The sequence below is a fragment of the Numenius arquata genome, chromosome 3 (genome assembly GCF_964106895.1).
Source record: "Numenius arquata chromosome 3, bNumArq3.hap1.1, whole genome shotgun sequence".
NCBI lineage: Eukaryota > Metazoa > Chordata > Aves > Charadriiformes > Scolopacidae > Numenius > Numenius arquata.
Genome location: NC_133578.1, coordinates 63775338 through 63794554, shown reverse-complemented (window position 1 = coordinate 63794554; position 19217 = coordinate 63775338). Strand labels below are relative to the sequence as shown.

Here is a 19217-nt window from a genome sequence, read left to right as displayed (position 1 = left end):
ATGAATAGGAAGAAAGGAGACAAAGGATTTGAGAGCCCAAGACCATATAAATTATAAGTATCCATTTTTTTTAAAGTTGCTATTCTTGAGACCAATGCGTAGTTGAAACAGGCCATAGGCTGATCAGTAATTCAGTAACCTGGGAAGGTTGGAACTCTTGCTAATAGTGTAGCTTGCATTCAGAAAATGTGTACTGTAGGTGTTTGTTTTATTGTCTAAATTGACTCATTCATGGACAGTGAGTCTGTCAAGTGTGCAGTCTCATTTTATAAAGATACATTGTGCTCTTCAAACCTCAGCGATCTCTCCACACAATATCAGCACTACAGACCATGCTGCTGTGTTTCATTCCTATTGCAGTGTCAAACCCTTTTGACTTAAGGGCTTTTCTAGATATAAAAAATACTTGTATTTGCAGCAGGCAGCTTTGTTAAGCAAATTGCCATTTTTACACATCCATTATTTCAGTCATAAACAAGCTCTAAAACGGTTGTGGATTTCAGTGGATCTTTGTGTGTTTCTGTTTATACCTCGTTGATTTCTTTATAAATCTGTAACACAAATGTATTTCTAAATAGAATCACTCTTGTTATTATATACATTTGAATGTGTTTGGTAATGTTTGAATCTGTCATTGGATAGTAGATGTTACCATTCTCTTGTAGGAATTTCTATTGAACTTCTTCGACTGAAGCAAAGTCACGTTTTAATGCAAAGGGTACATGAGTACGTGCATATAATGTTTGATGGGGCATAAAAGTTGAATTATTGCAAGGCTCTATCTTGAGTCATAATTAGCACTACTGTGAAGTGTGGTGAAGATGCCACCTACTACAGAAATAACTTCTAAAGTTTTAAAAAAGTTTGAATTACTATTTTATCTTCCATTTTTTAAATCAGAATTTTATTTACCAGGAGTATTAATACGTCGTTCAAAATTTAAGCAAATGCATTTGACTCGTTTAAAATACCTGTCTTGATTTATATATGACCATTATTTAAAATAATAAATTTTTATGACATACTAATTGTAGAAGCACATACTATATCTTTTTTCATTTATAGTACCTGCTTACATAAATTGTGTATGAGAGTCAACTCCCCAGGTAAATTTTCCACAGGTCTCTGTTTGCAGACATTAGAGCTGCATGCTGTTTCAAATACTGCAGATCACTAAAGTGTTAGAACTTGATTCTGTGCCATTAGTAATACTATATTTTAACATACTGGTAAAAAGTGATGCTGTTATCTTCCTGTATTACTCGTAGTATTCATACTGGTATGATAGTATGCTTTGATTTTATTAGAACTTTTCTGCCTTTGTATGCAGTTTCTATTGATTGTTTGTTTTGGACCATGTAAGAGATGTAGACCATCATGAGTTCTCCCTATATAAAGAGATGCAATATGCAGTATTTATCTATATGTATATACATCCTGTATGAGCTTTCTATTTCTTTTTTTAAAAACTGGGTTAAAATATTATTTTAAATGTTGGCATTTGTGCAAAACCTTACTTATTTTAAATTATTTTTTTTTCCAGCACAACTCACCAAGTAGTTTGTATCAACAACATAAATTTTCAGAGAAAATCTGTTGTAGTAAGTATTTTTTAATAAAATGTGTGGAAATTAAAAGTCTGGGTTTTCTTCATGCTTTTAGAGGAAGCAACTGCATACACAAGCTAATTATGTTGTTCAGCTTCTTTATATTTTATACTTTCTAATCTGATGCCTCTCATAAATTCATTATTCCTTGAGATGCTTCAAATAAAATACCTTCGAATTGTGAATACTTCATTCTCTGCAAGCAAAAGCTTTCTAAAAGAAGGTCACTGCATAATAAATAATATTACAGAGTGATTAGCAATGCAAAATTGATGTTCAACACTGTGTTAGCTGATGTTAGGGATAACGTTACAGAGTTTTCTTCTAGCTTATATGTGAGTTCACTAGGGCCTTGAAGAGGCTTTCATTATTTCAGGCCTGAGGTCATTGAGGCTTTTTGTGAATTTAGATACCTGCCTAAGTGGAATCTGCTTAGGTTTTAAAAATCACGGTCTCAAGCTTGGATACCAAAACCTAAAACACATAGTGATATTAATAACTTGAAATCTAGTCAATAGAGGCAGATAATTTCCAGTAAAACATGCATGATTGTCAGTCATGTTGAAGTTTTTTATTTCACCTGTTAAATGTTATGAAACAAAATGTATTCCAGACATCTAAAAGGGCAAACAAACTTCCTTCTTACATTAAAAATTAACATTTTTTTTACCTATGATGTTCCTTTCAAATGCATTAATAAGATTTTTTTTTTTATATATATATCTACTTTGTGAGTTGGTAAAGATTTTACAGAAGGTTTTAATTTGTGTTTTCATAGGGTTATGTGGAACTGACAATATTTCCCACAGTTGCAAACCTGAATAGAATCAAACTGAACAGTAAACAATGCCGGATTTACAGAGTAAGAGTCAACGATTTAGAAGCAGCTTTCATCTATAACGATCCAACACTGGAGGTTTGTCACCACGAGTCAAAGCAGTAAGTGATATATTTAAAACTCTGCAATGTAGTGTCTTCTGTTGCTGTTAAGTGTGAATTATTTTATTGTTTGGACAAGTTTCATCTGGTGACTTCCTAATGATAACTTTTGGTATGGTGACTTAATTTTGGGAACGTATTTTGGCAATAATTTTGACTCTTATGCTATTCTTCTCCAGAATTTATTTTACTAAGATTTCTTTGTATTGTTTTGTAAAAGCATCAGAAACTTTTTAAAATATACTTTATGGGGAAAAAAGTGGTGGATGCCAGTAGTATCCTCAGCGCTTTAGAAAACTGTCCTTCTTTTGCCAAAAATATTTTACCTTTGATGGCCTTCAGGTTTATCTGTGCCCAACTCTTAGTCTCATTTATTTAAAGACAATTTGGTTACATTATTGTGGCAATAGCATTTTGTTTTTATTCTTGTAGGGAACATTTTACAGTGGTGCAACTACATTCATGTGAGAGGATTGCCCTTAATCTGAGGGTTTGTGGATTTTCTTGTGGTTTCTTTTTTTGTTTGTTTTTTACACCAGCATAGTTGGTTAAATCAGTTTGGTTGCATCAGTATATTATGTAGACCAAAACTATCACGTTCTGATAATTTGTCGTCCAAAAATGGTCCTGATTTTTATGATGTGTAGTGTCAGATTGGATGATCATTTTTGTTACTTCCTATTTTTAAATCTAAGAATATTCATATGGTATCAAAGTTATTAGGAATATTTCCTGTTTTCCTAATACAATTTTGTAAGAATTGCTTCTGATTTTATTAAGTATGTCTAGATAGCCTCATACATAGTTAGCTTATTACTTTGAAACAAATAATAGGAATAAGGCAAATCAGGTTAACTATTGAACTACTAAATTAAGATGCTTATTACTGTCCTTCAGGTATTTAGTTGGACTAGATGACCTGAAAGGTTCCTTCTAGCCTAGGCAATTCTATGACTCTGTGATGTGTTGTGTCCCCTTGGACAGTGATTGCTCTGAGACATTAGCTAGCTGAAAAGATGGAGAGAGCTCAGTAAACAGTTTCAGAGAGTATATCACCTTGGTTAACTCATGTAGCGGATGAAGGCAGATAGGAACTAGCTACACTTATTCTGAAGCAAACTGCAGAGAGTTCATACTGTCCTGCTAGTTAGATTTGTGAGAACAGTGGCATTCTCAAATGATGTGGCTGGATCTATGAGAGATTGTCTACCCATTGCCTTGATGACTAGAGCCTTTGAGATGTTTTTTACCCCGTCTCAGTTTTCAGGTTAAACCTGGCTTATCTTCTCTGAGTGTTGTCTGAAAACTAGAGTATTAAAGAGATTCAAGTGCTACTTTTTATCCTAAGTTATGCATCCTTGGATTTCAACTGTTTGTTTATGGCAGACACTCTGTATTTCTTTATTCATCACTTCTGCAAGAGTTTCAGTAATTCAGTTTGCAAATACAACATTGACTTATATAGGTCACTGAAGTGGGCATCAGAGTTCGGAAATTTTGTTTGAGTCCTGATACTGTTTAGTATCTATTAGATACTATTAATTCTGTAATTAATCCTGTCTGGTTTGTGACTTTTGTTGTTGTTGTTGCTGCTATTGCTTGATAAGTCAAAAAGTCAGAATTCTCATTGGGGAGATTTTAGTTGTTCTGAAGAGCTAGAAAGTAAAGCTTTTGGCCTTTCCTAAGGAATCAAACTTTCATTATTTATTCGCATCATAGATGAGGGTATAAATCCTAGAATATTTCTAAACTCACTTTGAAATTTGAAAGGAAAAGTTTCAAATTTATTCACCATCTGGTATTGAAGAGCAATTTTAAAATCATGTAGCTTCTCATGTGTTTTGGGGAAATGATGTAGGAAGAGACTTTGGTAAAAATCTCATATATGTTTGTTTTTCGATTAAGAGAAGCACCGTAGGCAAATGATTTCCCTAAGTATTTTCTTTTGATTTTACTGAAACCTATGTTCATGTTCTCATACCTTCTTTTGGTTGACTTGGTTGAATTTAGAGTTTTCTGAATTGTTAAAGAACTTCTAGTGAAAGTGCTATATGCGTTTAACAGTGGCTGATAGGAAATCACAGAGCCCTTTGGGTGGGAAAGGACCTGTTGAGATCACCAAGTTCAACTCCTCTGCTCAAGCAGGGTCAGCTAGAGCAGGTTGCACATGGCTGTGTCCAGTTGGGTTTTAAGTATCTCCAAGAGTGGAAACTCTGCAATCTCTCTGGGCAACCTGTTCCAGTGTTTGATGACCCTCACAGTACAAAAGCATTTTCTTGTATTCAGAAGGAAATTTGAAGTATTTTAACTTGTGTCCACTGACAGGACCAGATGCAATGGGGACAAACTGAAACACAGGAGGTTCCCTCTGAGCATCAGGAAGCACTTTTTTACTGTGAGGGTGACTGTACACTGGAACAATTTGCCCAAAGAGGTTGTAGAGTCTCCAACCTTAGAGGTATTAAAAAGCCATCTTGACACGCTTCTGGGCAACTGGCTCTACGTGGCCCTGCTTGAGCAGAGGGGTTGGATAAGATGACGTCCAGAGGTCCCTTCCAACCTCAACCATTCTGTGATTGTGTACTAACTGGATCCTGACTAACTTACGGAAGATGTCAGAAGGAACAGCATTTAAAACGATCTGAATGAGCACTCCATTATATTAAGAAAGGGATCAGGAGAGATAATTCTATCATTTTGTGGAAAAAGTGAGTTTCTTTGTTTAGCATCCTAGTGGTATAGTGGAACATCATCCTGTTTGCATATTACCTTGCTTAGGAGTAGTAAACGAAATTTGAGGACAATGCATGCGAAGTGAAATACTGTCTCACACAGGGCTACAGTGGCCTGTGGTTTTCACTGCTACAGGTTTTCACGTCGCTATTTGAACTTAATAGAAAGTCTCTGTATTTCGTGACTCCTGTGTTACTCATTGTTATGAAAGACAGAGTTCATCAAATATTCCTAACGAAAAACTAGTGTGCCTCTTTTTTGTACCTCAGAAGTCAAGAGCTTACCTGGGTTAGAAAGCATTAGACAAGTTGTGTATTTTTTCCATCAAAATACCTGGTCACAGTTGGGTATTGAGCATGATGATAGCTAAGTTTTGATAAAATACAGCATCTCTGCTCTTAAGGCAGAATTACAAACAGAAATGCTAGAAATCTAAAGACTCTAGAATTAGTACCTAAAAAAAAAAAAATCATCTGTAGGTTTCCTCTGCCCTTCTTTACAAAGTATTGCTTCTAGAAACAGTAGTGATTTGTAGTAGTCTTTATATCTAATCATCTGGTCATCTCTTCCATGTTCTTATTTGTTATGGCAAGTTTAGTGATAATGTCCTTTGTACCCTTGCAGCTGAAGTTGGTGTATCAGTTATTTTGAACAGGACACAGATTAATTATCAAGTCTTGTTTCTATTGTTACAGGAATAGGTTTTAAATACAAATGTTTTCTTGCTTTTGATTATGCTTTTCGTTTTCTTAAATGTTGATTTCTAAAAGAATACATAAAATATGTAGAAAAAGTTGTTAATTTAATGGACTCTTTCCTACCTTTTTAATCAAAGTTAAAATACTGTAAGACTTCTTACTATCTTAGCAACAGAATTCATTTAAAAACTGAAAATTCTGTACTTAAAGCCACTATAATTATTTCTTTGGGAAGACTTGCTACAGCATCTGTGGCTTGAGAGGTTATTTTTGCTGATATGAGGTGAAGGTCAAATGAATAATGGTTCATGTTGTGCAAACTTTGGCATGCAAGAAAACGTAGTTAATAGAGGGTTGAGAAAGTCAAGATTAAAGAGAGCTTTATCTATGAAATACAAGCAGTGCTAGCTAAAAATGTTTCTGTCTCACCATGATGTTCTCTGCTGCTTTTTGGGTGAGATGTACTGTCAGATCAACTCTTCGTGTTCTGAATTTGAATGTTCAACTTGTTTTCAGTTCAATACTTTTTAGATTTTATCAGCTATTGATGCAAAAATCATTGACAAGTGCTCTTTGTCATTTCACATTTTCAGCGTCGCAGAAGGTGAAACAATATTTATTGGTCTTGTATATTGTCAATTCTGCTGAATGACAAAAAAACCCCTCACTAAAAAGGTAATTAAATTTTGTAGGAAATGTTAGAAACCTTTAATTAGTGCAATAAATACATTTTCAGCTTTGATGCCGTCACCATTTTATCTGTAAGTCACAAACCATAATTTCAGGTGGCAACTGAAAGAACATTTAAAGTTTTATCTAGAAATAAAGTCAGTCTTCTATCTTGTAATTTCCTCCTGAGGCTTTAGGGCATGATACCTTTTTTATATTGGGATATATGGATGAACTTACATAATGCAGTCCCTTCCTCCCTGATTGAGCAAACATCTGAACAGTGCTGTAAGCTATAAAACAATTCACATAGTTTTACCATGTGTACACAAGGTGGCAGAGAATCCCATTTTGCTCATACTTTTAAGGAAGAGTTTGAAACCTTGTGAAGGCTGCAAATAGTGTTGGAGAATGTCTGTTTGGGTCTTGTCTTACACCTGCTGTTGTTGAGTGTTATAAATGCCTCTGTCCTCTTCGTCTTCCGTCTTTTCCTTGTAAATTGCTGCTTTCTCAATTTTGTCAATAAAAGGGAAGTGAGATTTATTTTTCTGGACTATAGCGTGCAGAAATCCCACGGCGTGTGTTCTGACTACTCAGACAACTGCTTGTATCTCAGCCCCTTTTGTTAAAACAGGCAAAGGAGATCTGTTTTCTTAATCCTAGGGGTAAGATTGTAAACTGTTAAATAGCCACAGCAAAAGTTTGGAGTTTTGGTGCAGTGGTTTGATATGTGGTAAGTGAAGTTTGTGATGATCCTACTGTTGCCTGGTTGTGTGGTTCACATGTTTGTGTGATAACTATGGTGCAGGGTTGAGAAGTTATTGCATTTTATTATTACTTCTGTGTAAAGGAAGATACATTTTTGTATAGCTCGCTAATGCGCATGTAATGCTTTTCTGTACATAGGTATGTAAATACAAATTCAGTGTAATTTTAATCTTCAGCAGTGTATTCACTAGTTCATTCTCTAGTTCAGCTTTTTTTTTTTTAACTTGAAGCCTGTAGTTTTTAAACATTAAAAATATGAAGATGTTTTGATATCCTTCAACTTCATTGTTGCTTTAGTTACAAGCAGGAGAAAGCTGTGAGAGAGAACAATGTGGTAGCCTTCAGGGCATGTCTTGCAATATTCTGACTTCTTCTGAGAAGTCAGAGATCAAGCCTTTAGCCTATGCACAAAATAGAAAGATACTGGTAGACTGAGCATGTGTTGTTTTGCTGCAGTAAACAGCCTTCATTTCCACTGGTACGATGCTTATCTAGTTGTAAAATCATAAGACTTTGTTACAAATAAACAGAAGTGTAGAGAACTTTTGAAGAAAGAGATGCAAAACTCTTACCCTTAGGTAAGAATGAAAATTGGGTTTTTCAGTGTGCCAAAGATTCAAATCATTGCCTTATTAATAAATTACATGTATGTGTACATTTATATATATATAAAAAATAAAAGCATATCTTATAGATAGTGTATTTATGTCATACATTTTGGGATTGCAGCACAAAACCAAGTGCTAATTGTCTCTGGGAAGCAAAGTAGAATAGTAAATGAATTGCAGGTAATGAAGAGTAGTGAAATACATGTGGGTCAAAGAACTTATTTTGCCAAGTTGATGTTAAGTACTGTAAGAAGAAAGTGGCTTATAGACTGTATGTTTGGGCAGTAGCACTGCTGCAGCTAGTAGTGAGAGGTGCTATAGAAAGTTGGTGTGGAGGTATTCGGAGTCCATGAGTAGCTTTAGAAAATAAGTCTCTATAGGTTCCCTTGTTTCCAGTCAGTCAACACACATGCACTTGGGCTGTAATTAACAGTGTTTTGGGTGAATTCTCATAATAAAATATATCTCTACTAGGAAAAAAGATTGAATGCATATTACTTTGTCATGAAAAAGTAGCACTAGGAAATTTTATCTTTGTTCCTTGGGCTGTAACTTTTGGCATGTGCTCTGTTTTTGTTAAAATGGCCATATCCAGTTTATTAAGAATAGTTCAGCCTATGAAAAAATTAATCTTTGGTACTGAGCCTTTAATGGATTCCTTTTACAATGAGTCACCCATTTGAATTGGAACACTTCACAAAAATAGAAATATCAGAATAGACTATTTTCCATAAAATGTTAAGCCCTGTGGAATCTACCTTTCTTGCTGTAAAATCATAACCTTTTCCTGTCTATGAACCCATTGATGTTTAAAATGTAACCACAAGCTCATCACAATCCTCAAACTCGGAACAAATTCTCACTGATGTATTGGAAAGGGATCCCCTATCAGTAATAGTGAATTTTCAGAACTACTTCAGACTAAAATTAAAAACTTTGCGACTTTACAATCTAACAGAATGCTACTGTTGTTTTCTGTTGCTAGTTTCTTTAATTACTAAGGCAGTTTTCAGTCAAGCAGTCTTTTTTTTAAAGAGAGTTTTTCCAGTGGTGTTTGTTTGCCTTCCTAGGATGTCATTCGAAGACAGCTTAAAGCAACATTGGTTGGGGTGGTTATGATCCTATTGACAGTCTCCTGTGCTTCAGTAGTAGCGCTTCCTTGACCCCTCAGTATGTCAGGGAGCTAAACAAACTGAAAGCTGTCTGCCAAAAAAAACCTTTCTTTTTTTTTCTGTTTAGCACTTTCAGCTGCATCGCCACAGGGTCAGATGAACAGTAGTCTCCTTAATGAGTGAGGGAGTAGGAATGTGTGGCTGAGACTAGGAGACAGTATATCAGCTGGACTTTAAGTTGGTTTGAATTGTTCTGGAACCATAGCTGAAGTTATAGTATATTCCAGTGTACAAATTCAACCTTGTGCTTTTAAAACTTGTTGGCGTTATATCCTGTCTTTAGGTACACTTCAGCTATGAAAAGGAAAAAATGATTATGTATTAAAACTTGGGATTTGGGTGTTTCTGTGCTCATATGCTCCCATTTACTATTCACGTCCTATTTTCAGAAGCTTCCAAGCAAAGTAGACGAGTTTACTGCTCCTAACATTCTCAATCTTGGTAGTGGTGCCAGAGAATTTGTACACTATTATTGCCAAAGATCAAGAACTGCATGAAAATATGTTCTCAATATATTTCAGTGTTTTAGCAAAGTTTTTTAGATGTGGAAGGCTAGGAATATAAGCGTGGTGTTTGACATACCTAGACTTACAGGATGATGCTGGCATGGTTAAGTACCCATTATTCTTCCAAGTTAGGTACTGTAATTTGGTCTGAGTGCTGTTTTCTCTGTGGGTGGTGAATAGAGAATGGTTAGATTAAAGTAAAATCCTGAAATGAGATCATGTCTGCTTTATGCGGACTTCAGATTCCATGGAAGAGTGGAGCCCACAGCCAAGAGTTAACTTACTCCATTGTAGTGCAGTAATCCTGCAAGTGGGTTAGGGCAACCCCCGGTATCACTACAGGCTGGGGGATGAAGGGAGTGAGAGCAGCCCTGCTGAGAAGGACTTGGGGATGAAAAGCTGGACATGAGATGGCAGTGTGTGCTTGCAGCTCAGAAGTCCTGAGCGGCATCAAAAGCAGTGTGGCCAGGAGGTTTAGGGAGGGGATTCTGCCCCTCTACTCCGTTCTGGTGAGACCCCATCTGGAGTAGTGCATCCAGCTCTGGAGCCCCCAACATAAGAAGGACATGAACGTGTGGGAGTGGGTCCAGAGGAGGGCCATAAAAATGATCAGAGAGATGGAGCATCTCTCCTGTGAAAACAGGCTGAGAGAGTTGAGGTTGTTCAGCCTGGAGAAGAGATGGCTCCTGGGCTACCTTATTGCAGCTTTCTAGTAGCCAAAGGGGGCTTAAAAGAAAGATGGAGACAAACTTTTTAGCAGGGCCTGTTGCAATAGGTCAAGAGATAATGGTTTTAAACTCAAAGAGCGTGGATTTAGACTAGATATAAGGAAGAAATTTTTTACAATGAGGGTGGTGAGACACTGGAACAGGTTGCCCAGAGAGGTGGGAGATGCCCCAACCCTGAAAACATTTAAGAACAGGTTGGATGGGGCTCTGAGCACCCTGATCTAGTTGAAGATGTCCTTGCACATTGCAGGGGAGTTGGACTAGATGATCTGCAGAGGTCCCTTCCAATCCAAATTATTCTATGATTCTATGGTAGTTTTATGCTTGATTATGACTCTGCCTCCACAGTGGTTGGATTCATCAGTGGTACCTAAATTCTGGAAAGGAAGGTGATCAATAATTCAAACACTTTCTCTTCAGGTATAGAGTTGTGTGAGCTTTTGGAGAACTCTGTGTACTAGAGGATTCGAATTAAGAAAGGTTTTGCTCCCATGTTTTACACGGTTTAAAAATCCATTTTGAAAAAGTATAAAAGCTATGACATAAAAATGCAAAAACAGGGTTATTTTTGAACTTGAGTGGTCATCCGCCAGTATCTGAACATACCCACATTAAATGATAAGAAAATAGCATCCTGCTCATAACCACTTTAGCAGTGGACATATGCATGTTCCTGCTTATTTCAGTAGAAAACAGTTAATCTATGTCATAACTGAAATAATGGTATGACTTTAGAATGAAATGTGGAGTCAGTTAGCATCTAACATATAGTGGCTTAAACAGCTCAAACCTGATTGCAAACATTTCTGTCTGCATCTTAAATGAATGATGGTAAAACTTAAAAAAAAAAATTGTCCTGATTTTTGGGGACTAAAAAGCATAATACATATTTCTGTGTTTGTGTATTAAGGCCAAAACTCTAGCATCTAATATTTTATGTGATATTTCCAAGTGCTTGAAATAAAACTGTTCCTATTCATCAAGCTAAGAGAAGGGAAAATACCGTTGCCAAGCTAAAATCTTACTGCATTTAGAAAAGCAACATAAAAGCAAAACTGCAGTATATGAGGAAGCAGATCTTCAAGACAGACCTTTAGAATAAACATGCGCACTTAATCCAAAATTTTCCCAAAAAAGAATTTTTAATTTCTGTACCAATAAATGTAAATATTACTCTTACTGGGAATAAAAGAACACTGAGCATTTCTCATTTAATTTTTTAGGGATAATTACGGCTTAAATCTTTTTGATTATAGATTGCTTCTGTAAGAGCCTTGTTTTAAGTTCAGGTTTTTAAATGTAATCTTTACTCCTCCTTTTTCCCTCTGCTCCTGTAAAAACAAAACAAAATACTTGCTTGAACATGCACCATGAAATTCAGTATAGAAATCAGGTAATTTCCAAAGTTGTTTCTTGTAGTTCAGCGTGTGCTTTAAGAATTAACTGGGTATTTCTGACAGGAGGAATCTCAACTATTTTTCCAATGCCTATGCTGCCGCAGTCAGTGCTGTGGACCCAGATGCTGGAAATGGAGAACTCTGCATTAAGGTTCCCTCGGAGCTGTGGAAACATGTTGATGGTAAAGTAAAGAGACGATACTGAAAGCTTAATTTAAGACACCATAGAGTTGTTATGAGTTTGCATATGAAGGTGGTAGATTTAAATAAATAGAAGTAGCATTACATTATTTTATGAAATGATTGATACTGTTTCCTTTTTCCTCATCCATATCTTTCCAGTTGAAGGCTGAAAAATACCTTCACACTTCCTGGTAATACGGAGAAGTGGTTGCAAGGTTTCTTAACACTCTTTACAAACAAACTCTTGGGTGGTCACGAGCCCAGAAGTGTACAGGAGGAAGTGCGTATAATGGAGTCTATTGGGTGCCAAATTGTAACTTTGAAGCTGCTTACAATATATATGATCCAACAAAGAAAATAATTTACAATGATATGTCTATATACATCTTTTTTTAAAAAAACTGTGTTAATTTTTCCCCATCTCACTTTGAAGAATGGTTGTTTTAAATTGATTCCATAGTGGGAAGTAGACTACTTTATAACTAGATCCTGGAACAAGTAACTGGTTTAACAAATCACTCTCTGATGTTGATTATTTTATTACATGGATTTTATTAGTTTCATGTACTGTTTTATTGCATTGTTTTATCAGTTTTTCCCATGGATTTGTGAGACCTGTGAGGGAATAATAACAACTGTATCATGAAGCTGACTCATGCTGTCAGATACACCTTAATGGGAAAGACACTTTTTTACTTCAGTTGTTTTTGAATTCCTGTTGTCTTACTTGCAAGCATAAAAGGGAAAATATTCAAACATGTATAATTCTTCTATTCAAAGTTTGAATGCCAAGATATGGTGAGACTTGTTGGATAAATTTGACCATATGCTTTAATTTCTTTTTTTGCCAGTCTATTCATAGGTGAGATTTCTGTGAAACTAAACCAAAGCAAAGACACTTAAGTTACAGGAAAAGCTTTAACTATAATAAGAGGCTTTAAGAAACTGCAAATGACAATAACATGTCTTTTAAGAATGTGCCTGCTACTTGCAATTTTTGTACAAAATTATTTCAGCAAGGTACAAAGAAGATCATGGTTAGGGTATAATCAGTGTATAAAGATTCTTTCCTTTTGGGGAGTTGGACGACGAAATGTAACTCCAATTGCAGTTTTTATTAATTAATAAAGATACTTATAAATTCATATCCTGTAAGTTAAGCTTAGTTAAGCTTAAGAGGTCAGTTTTGTAAGCTTTTGAGTACTGCTTTGTAAGTAGACCTGGAGGTCCATGAGAATGAAGTAAACACATCATCTTGAAAGACCAAGAGTCCAAAACTGAATGATTATTCTGAAATAACTTTCATGTAAGTTGTGTATATTTATTCCAATTTTGGTCTTGGTGCTGCAGAGTTAAAAGTCCTGAAGGTGCATATAAACTTTTCTCTGGACCAGCCAAAAGGAGGCCTTCATTTTGTGGTACCCAACATGGAGGGCAGCATGGCAGAAAGAGGGGCTCACGTCTTTTCATGTGGTTATCAAAATTCTACAAGGTAAGGAAACTATACTTGAATGTTGGACTGTATTTCCTATTTAATCTCAAGGTGTAGGAAATACAAATAATTTCTTTAAATTCTTGAAAGTTTAAAAAAATCTAAAACTTAACTTGTGCTTGAAAGGAGTTTACCAGTGTGAGCTAATGATTAGGAATTAAGATTTCTAGTCTTTAGCTCAGCAGGAGGTAATGGCAAAGAAACTTGTAGTGCTTTATAAAATTAATGTATAGTGGGAGTCAGCATGTCAGCATTCAGAGTATTTAAAAATGTAGGTTGGAACTTGAGAGAAAAATCATCTGTGAAAAAGAAAGTGTAATTGTTACATGTAATTGTTAACCATTTTCCCCCCAATCCTACCTTCCCTAGATTTTGGTTCCCTTGTGTTGATTCATATTCAGAGTTGTGTACCTGGAAGCTTGAGTATACTGTAGATGCTGCAATGGTGGCTGTTTCAAATGGAGATTTGGTGGAAACTGTCTATACCCACGATATGAGAAAGAAGACTTTTCATTACATGCTGACTATTCCAACTGCAGCTTCTAACATATCCTTGGCAATAGGACCTTTTGAAATCCTTGTTGATCCATACATGCATGAGGTAATAACCTTCGTAGAGGCCTTCATTATTTATTTTTTTTAAATAATTAGTGACTATTTTTATGTTGCAACCAGTATGTATTGGTCAAATATGGGTATGTCTAGATATGAGCTCCATTATATGATAAAACTTGTCTAGAAATGCCCGTATTTAAATTTATCTCCAAAGTAAAGCCTTTGAATGAGCAATTATTCCATTTATGCCTGAATTTATGGAGCTAATTTATTTGGAGTTGGTGAAAGCAATTGGTTAAATGTGTCCTGTTGCTGGTAGTAGATGAAAATTATTGCCACACAATTGAGTGGGCTTCTGAATTAAATTTGACATTGAGTTTTTATTCTTAACGGATTGTTGCCATAATGTTGAAGTCCACCAGTTGGTATTTACATCTGTAGTTTCAGATTGCGTAAAGATGGACTTGGCAGGCATGCTAAGTTACCATTTTAGCATAAGACTGGCCTGTATATTCTTCTTTTGAAAGCATGATGAGAAAATACTGGGAAATAGCTATGTTTTACTTGATCCAAAGGCAAACATATTCTGTTCACTTTTACGGGTGGGAAAGATAATAGATGTTAAAAAAAAAAATCAGTTGTTGATATTTGAAATCCCAAGCTGATAAATTTCTGTAGAGTTTGACTTCTATAGAGCTAACTTGAAGATATGTATCAGTCTCAACTTGGTTCCTGTGTCACTACTGAAGTCAGTGTTGTTGGGTGCATCATAAGTTTGTGGAAAAAATTGTAATATCAAAGGTTACATGTAGTTTTAGCTGTAACAAGTGGTCTAAACAGTAACACTGCTTGACAGATTTGAAACTAGCTAATTCTTTACTGCATGAAAGAAAAATATTATCTCTAAAAGACATTGGATTACAAAATCAAAGAAAAATTTAATGTGCTTTAAATGATAGACGTCCCTAGATAGACATTCGTATTGTACATGCTTGCTAAAAATTAGTTTCCTGTTGTTGCTCTCACAATTAAGATGGACAACCTGGTGTACTTTTCTGCCATGATAGTCTTTATCACAGCTTGAAAATGCCTTTTTTCTTTTGGTTAAATTTACAGCAGCTATATTTTTGTTGTGTTGTGGAGTTTTTTTGGTTATGTAATATAGTTCATATTTGTGGATTTAAATATATTCATCAGTCTTGTACCAAATTTTCCCTTGTTTGTAGGTGACTCACTTTTGCTTACCACAACTTCTCCCATTGCTCAAACATACCACGTCATACCTTCATGAGGTGTTTGAATTTTATGAGGAGATTCTTACCTGCCGCTATCCATACTCCTGTTTCAAGACTGTTTTTGTAGATGAAGCTTATGTTGAAGTAGCTGCTTATGCATCCATGAGTATTTTCAGGTTAGTATTTGAGAAAATTACACCTTCTAAATCCACAGGCCTAGAAGCTCTAGATCCAAGACTATTGAGAAATACCTGAAGCTAGTTTTGGGCTCTCTAGTTTGAAAAAGCCGGCTTTTATTGACATTATAGGCTTTTAATACCATTTCCAATTTTATCTGTTATTAAGATGTTGGATTTTTATCTCCTTTAAGAAAAAATTGGCAGTGGTTTTCTTTCTGAATTAGAAACACCATGCTCAGAAATATTTAAGATCAAATTAAGTGCAGAAATTTGATTATGTTTTATTCTTCTTCAGCTGGGTTAGGGTACCAGGAATCCGAAAGAGTTTCACCAGTTAAAACAAACTACTTTGACTCTACACAGACAGATAATAATAGCAGGACATCTGCCTGGGTTAACAGTATTTTTAAAAAAAAGTCGCTATCTCATTGGAAAACCAGTGAAGGAATTATTTGATTTGATTTGGCTCTTAAAGCAAGGTCTCTGTTTTGTTTCTTTGGAGCTGGTGCTCATATTGTGTTATTTTCTTTTTATGGGGATCCAGCACAAATCTCTTACACAGTGCAATGATTATAGATGAAACTCCACTGACAAGGAGGTGCTTAGCACAGGCACTGGCCCAGCAGTTCTTTGGATGTTTTATATCCAGAATGTCTTGGTAAGTATTTTACCATTGTACTTCTAGAAAATGGGGAAAATCTAGGAAACTCAAATTTTAATTTGCATGTTGCAGTTTATCAGAAGAATAAATGAAACAGTAACTGTAAAAGGAATGGGGGCAGAATGGGGGAATAATAAAGCCAGCTCAATAAAATGAAAATCCATGAGTTTTGGAGGGTTTTTTTGTTTGAAAGGAGAATGTGAGATATTAAGGTTCCAGAGACTGTAGAGACTGAATATGTCTTCTCTCAGAATTATTGCTACTGAATGTTGTCGTGTGCATTGGCACCTGGAAATTTTAGAAGGCAGACGTTTGTATCTCATCAGTAAATTTCTGTCAGATGTTTGGGATGAAAAAGTGCAGCCTGCGTAGGAAGTACTTGTGGGGCACAGAACTAATAAATTACGAAGAAGTTTAGGAAGGGGAATGCAGAAATTAATGTCAAATGGGCACATTCATTGGGGTGGTAAACTGCCGGTAACTCCATCTCTCAGAGAGACTCCCCCAACTGCTTTTGCAGTTCTGATAAGTATTTATTTTATAGCCTTTTGCATACACTTTATATATCAGGGACAAAGATCCCATTACTTTTTTCATGGCAAAAGTGTATGTCCTAGAATATATTGGCCTAAAAAATAGGAAATCAACATGTTTTTAAATTGATGTTCGTACTATTATAATTTCTCTTGCTCTTTTCCTTATTTCTAGCCTACTTCCATGAAGAAGACATTTTTTTCCTCCCTCATAATGACTTTTCTTTATGTCTTTATTTTATTCACTTCATCGTACATTGTATGTCATTCTTATATTTAGAATTCTAGTTCATGATCATTTTGGAGTTTTTGTCCATATTTTTCTCTCTTAGAACATAAGTCTCAGAAGAGGTGTTTAAATGGGTGTCCACCAAATTGTGAGATAGATATTTTGTCTACTTGCTGTCCAAATCCTTCTGCATTGTGTTGAGAAGTTTATCGAGAAATTAAGATCATATAGATTGGCAGTTGTTTTAACTTTAGTGTCCATTTTTATTGTTACTGTTTCAGCTAAAATAGTTTGGTTTTATGTTTTAATCTGGGCTTCTGTGGTAAAAATTCAGTTTTCTCTGGCTTTTCAGTTTCATCGGTCTCGTCCAGGTGCCAAGTTACATAAATTGGTTCACAGCTCATCAGACTCCTATTGACTTAGAGAAGTTATATAACCTGCTGAAATTTGTGGCTATTTTGAGCTGGTCAAAAATACCATCCCTTACAAAATACCTTCTGAAGTGCTACAATTCATGCTTCTTTCTTATTATAGGTCAGATGAATGGGTACTAAAGGGAATCTCTGGTTATATTTATGGCCTTTGGATGAAAAAAACCTTCGGTGTTAATGAGTATCGCCACTGGATTAAACAGGTAACAACATAATACTAGTAGTTTCTGTATCTTTCAGACATTTTACATCAAAGAAGATGCAATATAAAAGAAGACTATAATATAGGTTTGCATTGCAATCTGAAGAAATGTTTAGTAGTGACAAAACTTAGAACTGAAATATTTTTACTACTTGCTGCAGAGAAAACCACCGAAGATACTAACCAAAATAAATTTCTGTGACTGCCTTGTGAATAATAATTTTCATTGTCTCTCTGTACAATTAGTTTTACCCTTTTTTGTTTGGGCTTTTGCACAAAAACAGAAAGAAAAAATAAAAAAAAAATTGTACTTTTTTAACACTTAGAATAGAATTTGGGATTCATAAAGAGTTATCTTTGGTGAGTTTGTTATACTGTGATGGCCATACATATAGCTCAGAAGGGCTCCAGTGTTAGCTTGGATCAGTAGTGGATCAGGTATCTTTTAGTATTGTTTAAGTATTAAACGAAACAATAAAAAATGCCTATTGAAGAGATTTCTTCTCTTGGAAAAGAAATTTCTGTCTGTGCCTTACATATCCAAATGTAATGCTCCAAGACAGGTACTTTCTAGTGAGAGCGGCAGTGACTCCTCATCCTTTGCCAGTAACTTGCATTCAGAGAAAGACGTATAGCTTCTTCCTCTTCCTCTCAACACATTCTCTGACTCGTCCTATTCCAAAAACTAGATTCCGAACCCCATGGGCACCATTTACATCCCATACTGACATGGGGACCCCGTACCATATCCTTGTCTGCCTAATGTACATTCAGCTCACCAGTTGTGTGCTGTCTGTGCTAAAGGTGCGGGTGCTAGAGAGGATAGCAGAACTGGCTGAAGGTCTGTCTTGAGAGTTCACAGCTGCGTGCAGGAGAAATTGCTTCTGGATGTTAGTTGCTCATCTTCTTCCCTATGAGATAGCTAAGTGCTTCCACACAGAACTATGAGGTGCTACTGTCAGAGCCTCCGGTTCTGCCCTTATGGCTCTGAAAGTATTACCAATATATGAAAGTGTGTAAGTTGATATGAATCAATAAATATCAATACATACCATGGTTTGGAAATTCCTTGACTAACATTGGCTTTCAGACAGACATCGATTCACTCTCCCTAAGCTCAAGCTGACCCAATTTGATTCAAAAGCCATATTGACTGTTGGTTGATAGTGAGCCCATGCGAACATCCTGCCTTGAAGTGTGGTTGTTAACATGGGCCCACAGCACCACACAAATGCAAACTCATGGTCCAGTTCAAGAGCTGGCTTCTGTCTGGCTTGGGCATGGGTCAAGGTGAGCTTCTATATGCTGCAGCCTACTGTGTACGTATACCCAGTGTTACTTTCCACTGCAAGGAAAGGGTGATCACCTTTATTTCTTTTGGTCAGAGACAACTAATATATTGAACAATAATACTATGTAGATATATTGTAGTTAAATCCGCAATCCAGACCCAGAACAAGTACTGACTGCTAATTACTACTGTTTTGTTATTGTTTGCCATGCTGAGGAACATCCCTGATTTTAAAATTTGTGTTCATAAACAAATTTAATTAGGAGGTATGGCTTGAACAATGATATGAAAAGCTTTTCTGTCTTCTTTAAATAATTTCTCCATTTCTCAAAATTATGCTTGCTTACATGTGTTGTACTTTTAGGAGTTAGATCAAATAGTGGCATATGAACTGAAGACTG

The 19217-nt window shown here is 35.7% G+C and overlaps 1 protein-coding gene across 1 annotated transcript in view; it reads left to right on the top strand.

Moving 5' to 3' along the window:
- The window catches only part of TAF2 (TATA-box binding protein associated factor 2), a 62408-nt gene continuing 43191 nt past the window's right edge, over nt 1-19217 (top strand). The window contains exons 1-10 of the mRNA XM_074144952.1: nt 1-53; nt 1547-1601; nt 2386-2546; nt 11889-12007; nt 13359-13500; nt 13870-14101; nt 15282-15466; nt 16014-16127; nt 17427-17526; nt 19181-19217. Of these exons, the coding sequence (XP_074001053.1) occupies nt 1-53; nt 1547-1601; nt 2386-2546; nt 11889-12007; nt 13359-13500; nt 13870-14101; nt 15282-15466; nt 16014-16127; nt 17427-17526; nt 19181-19217 (1198 nt within the window). The remainder of the gene's footprint in view (nt 54-1546; nt 1602-2385; nt 2547-11888; nt 12008-13358; nt 13501-13869; nt 14102-15281; nt 15467-16013; nt 16128-17426; nt 17527-19180) is intronic.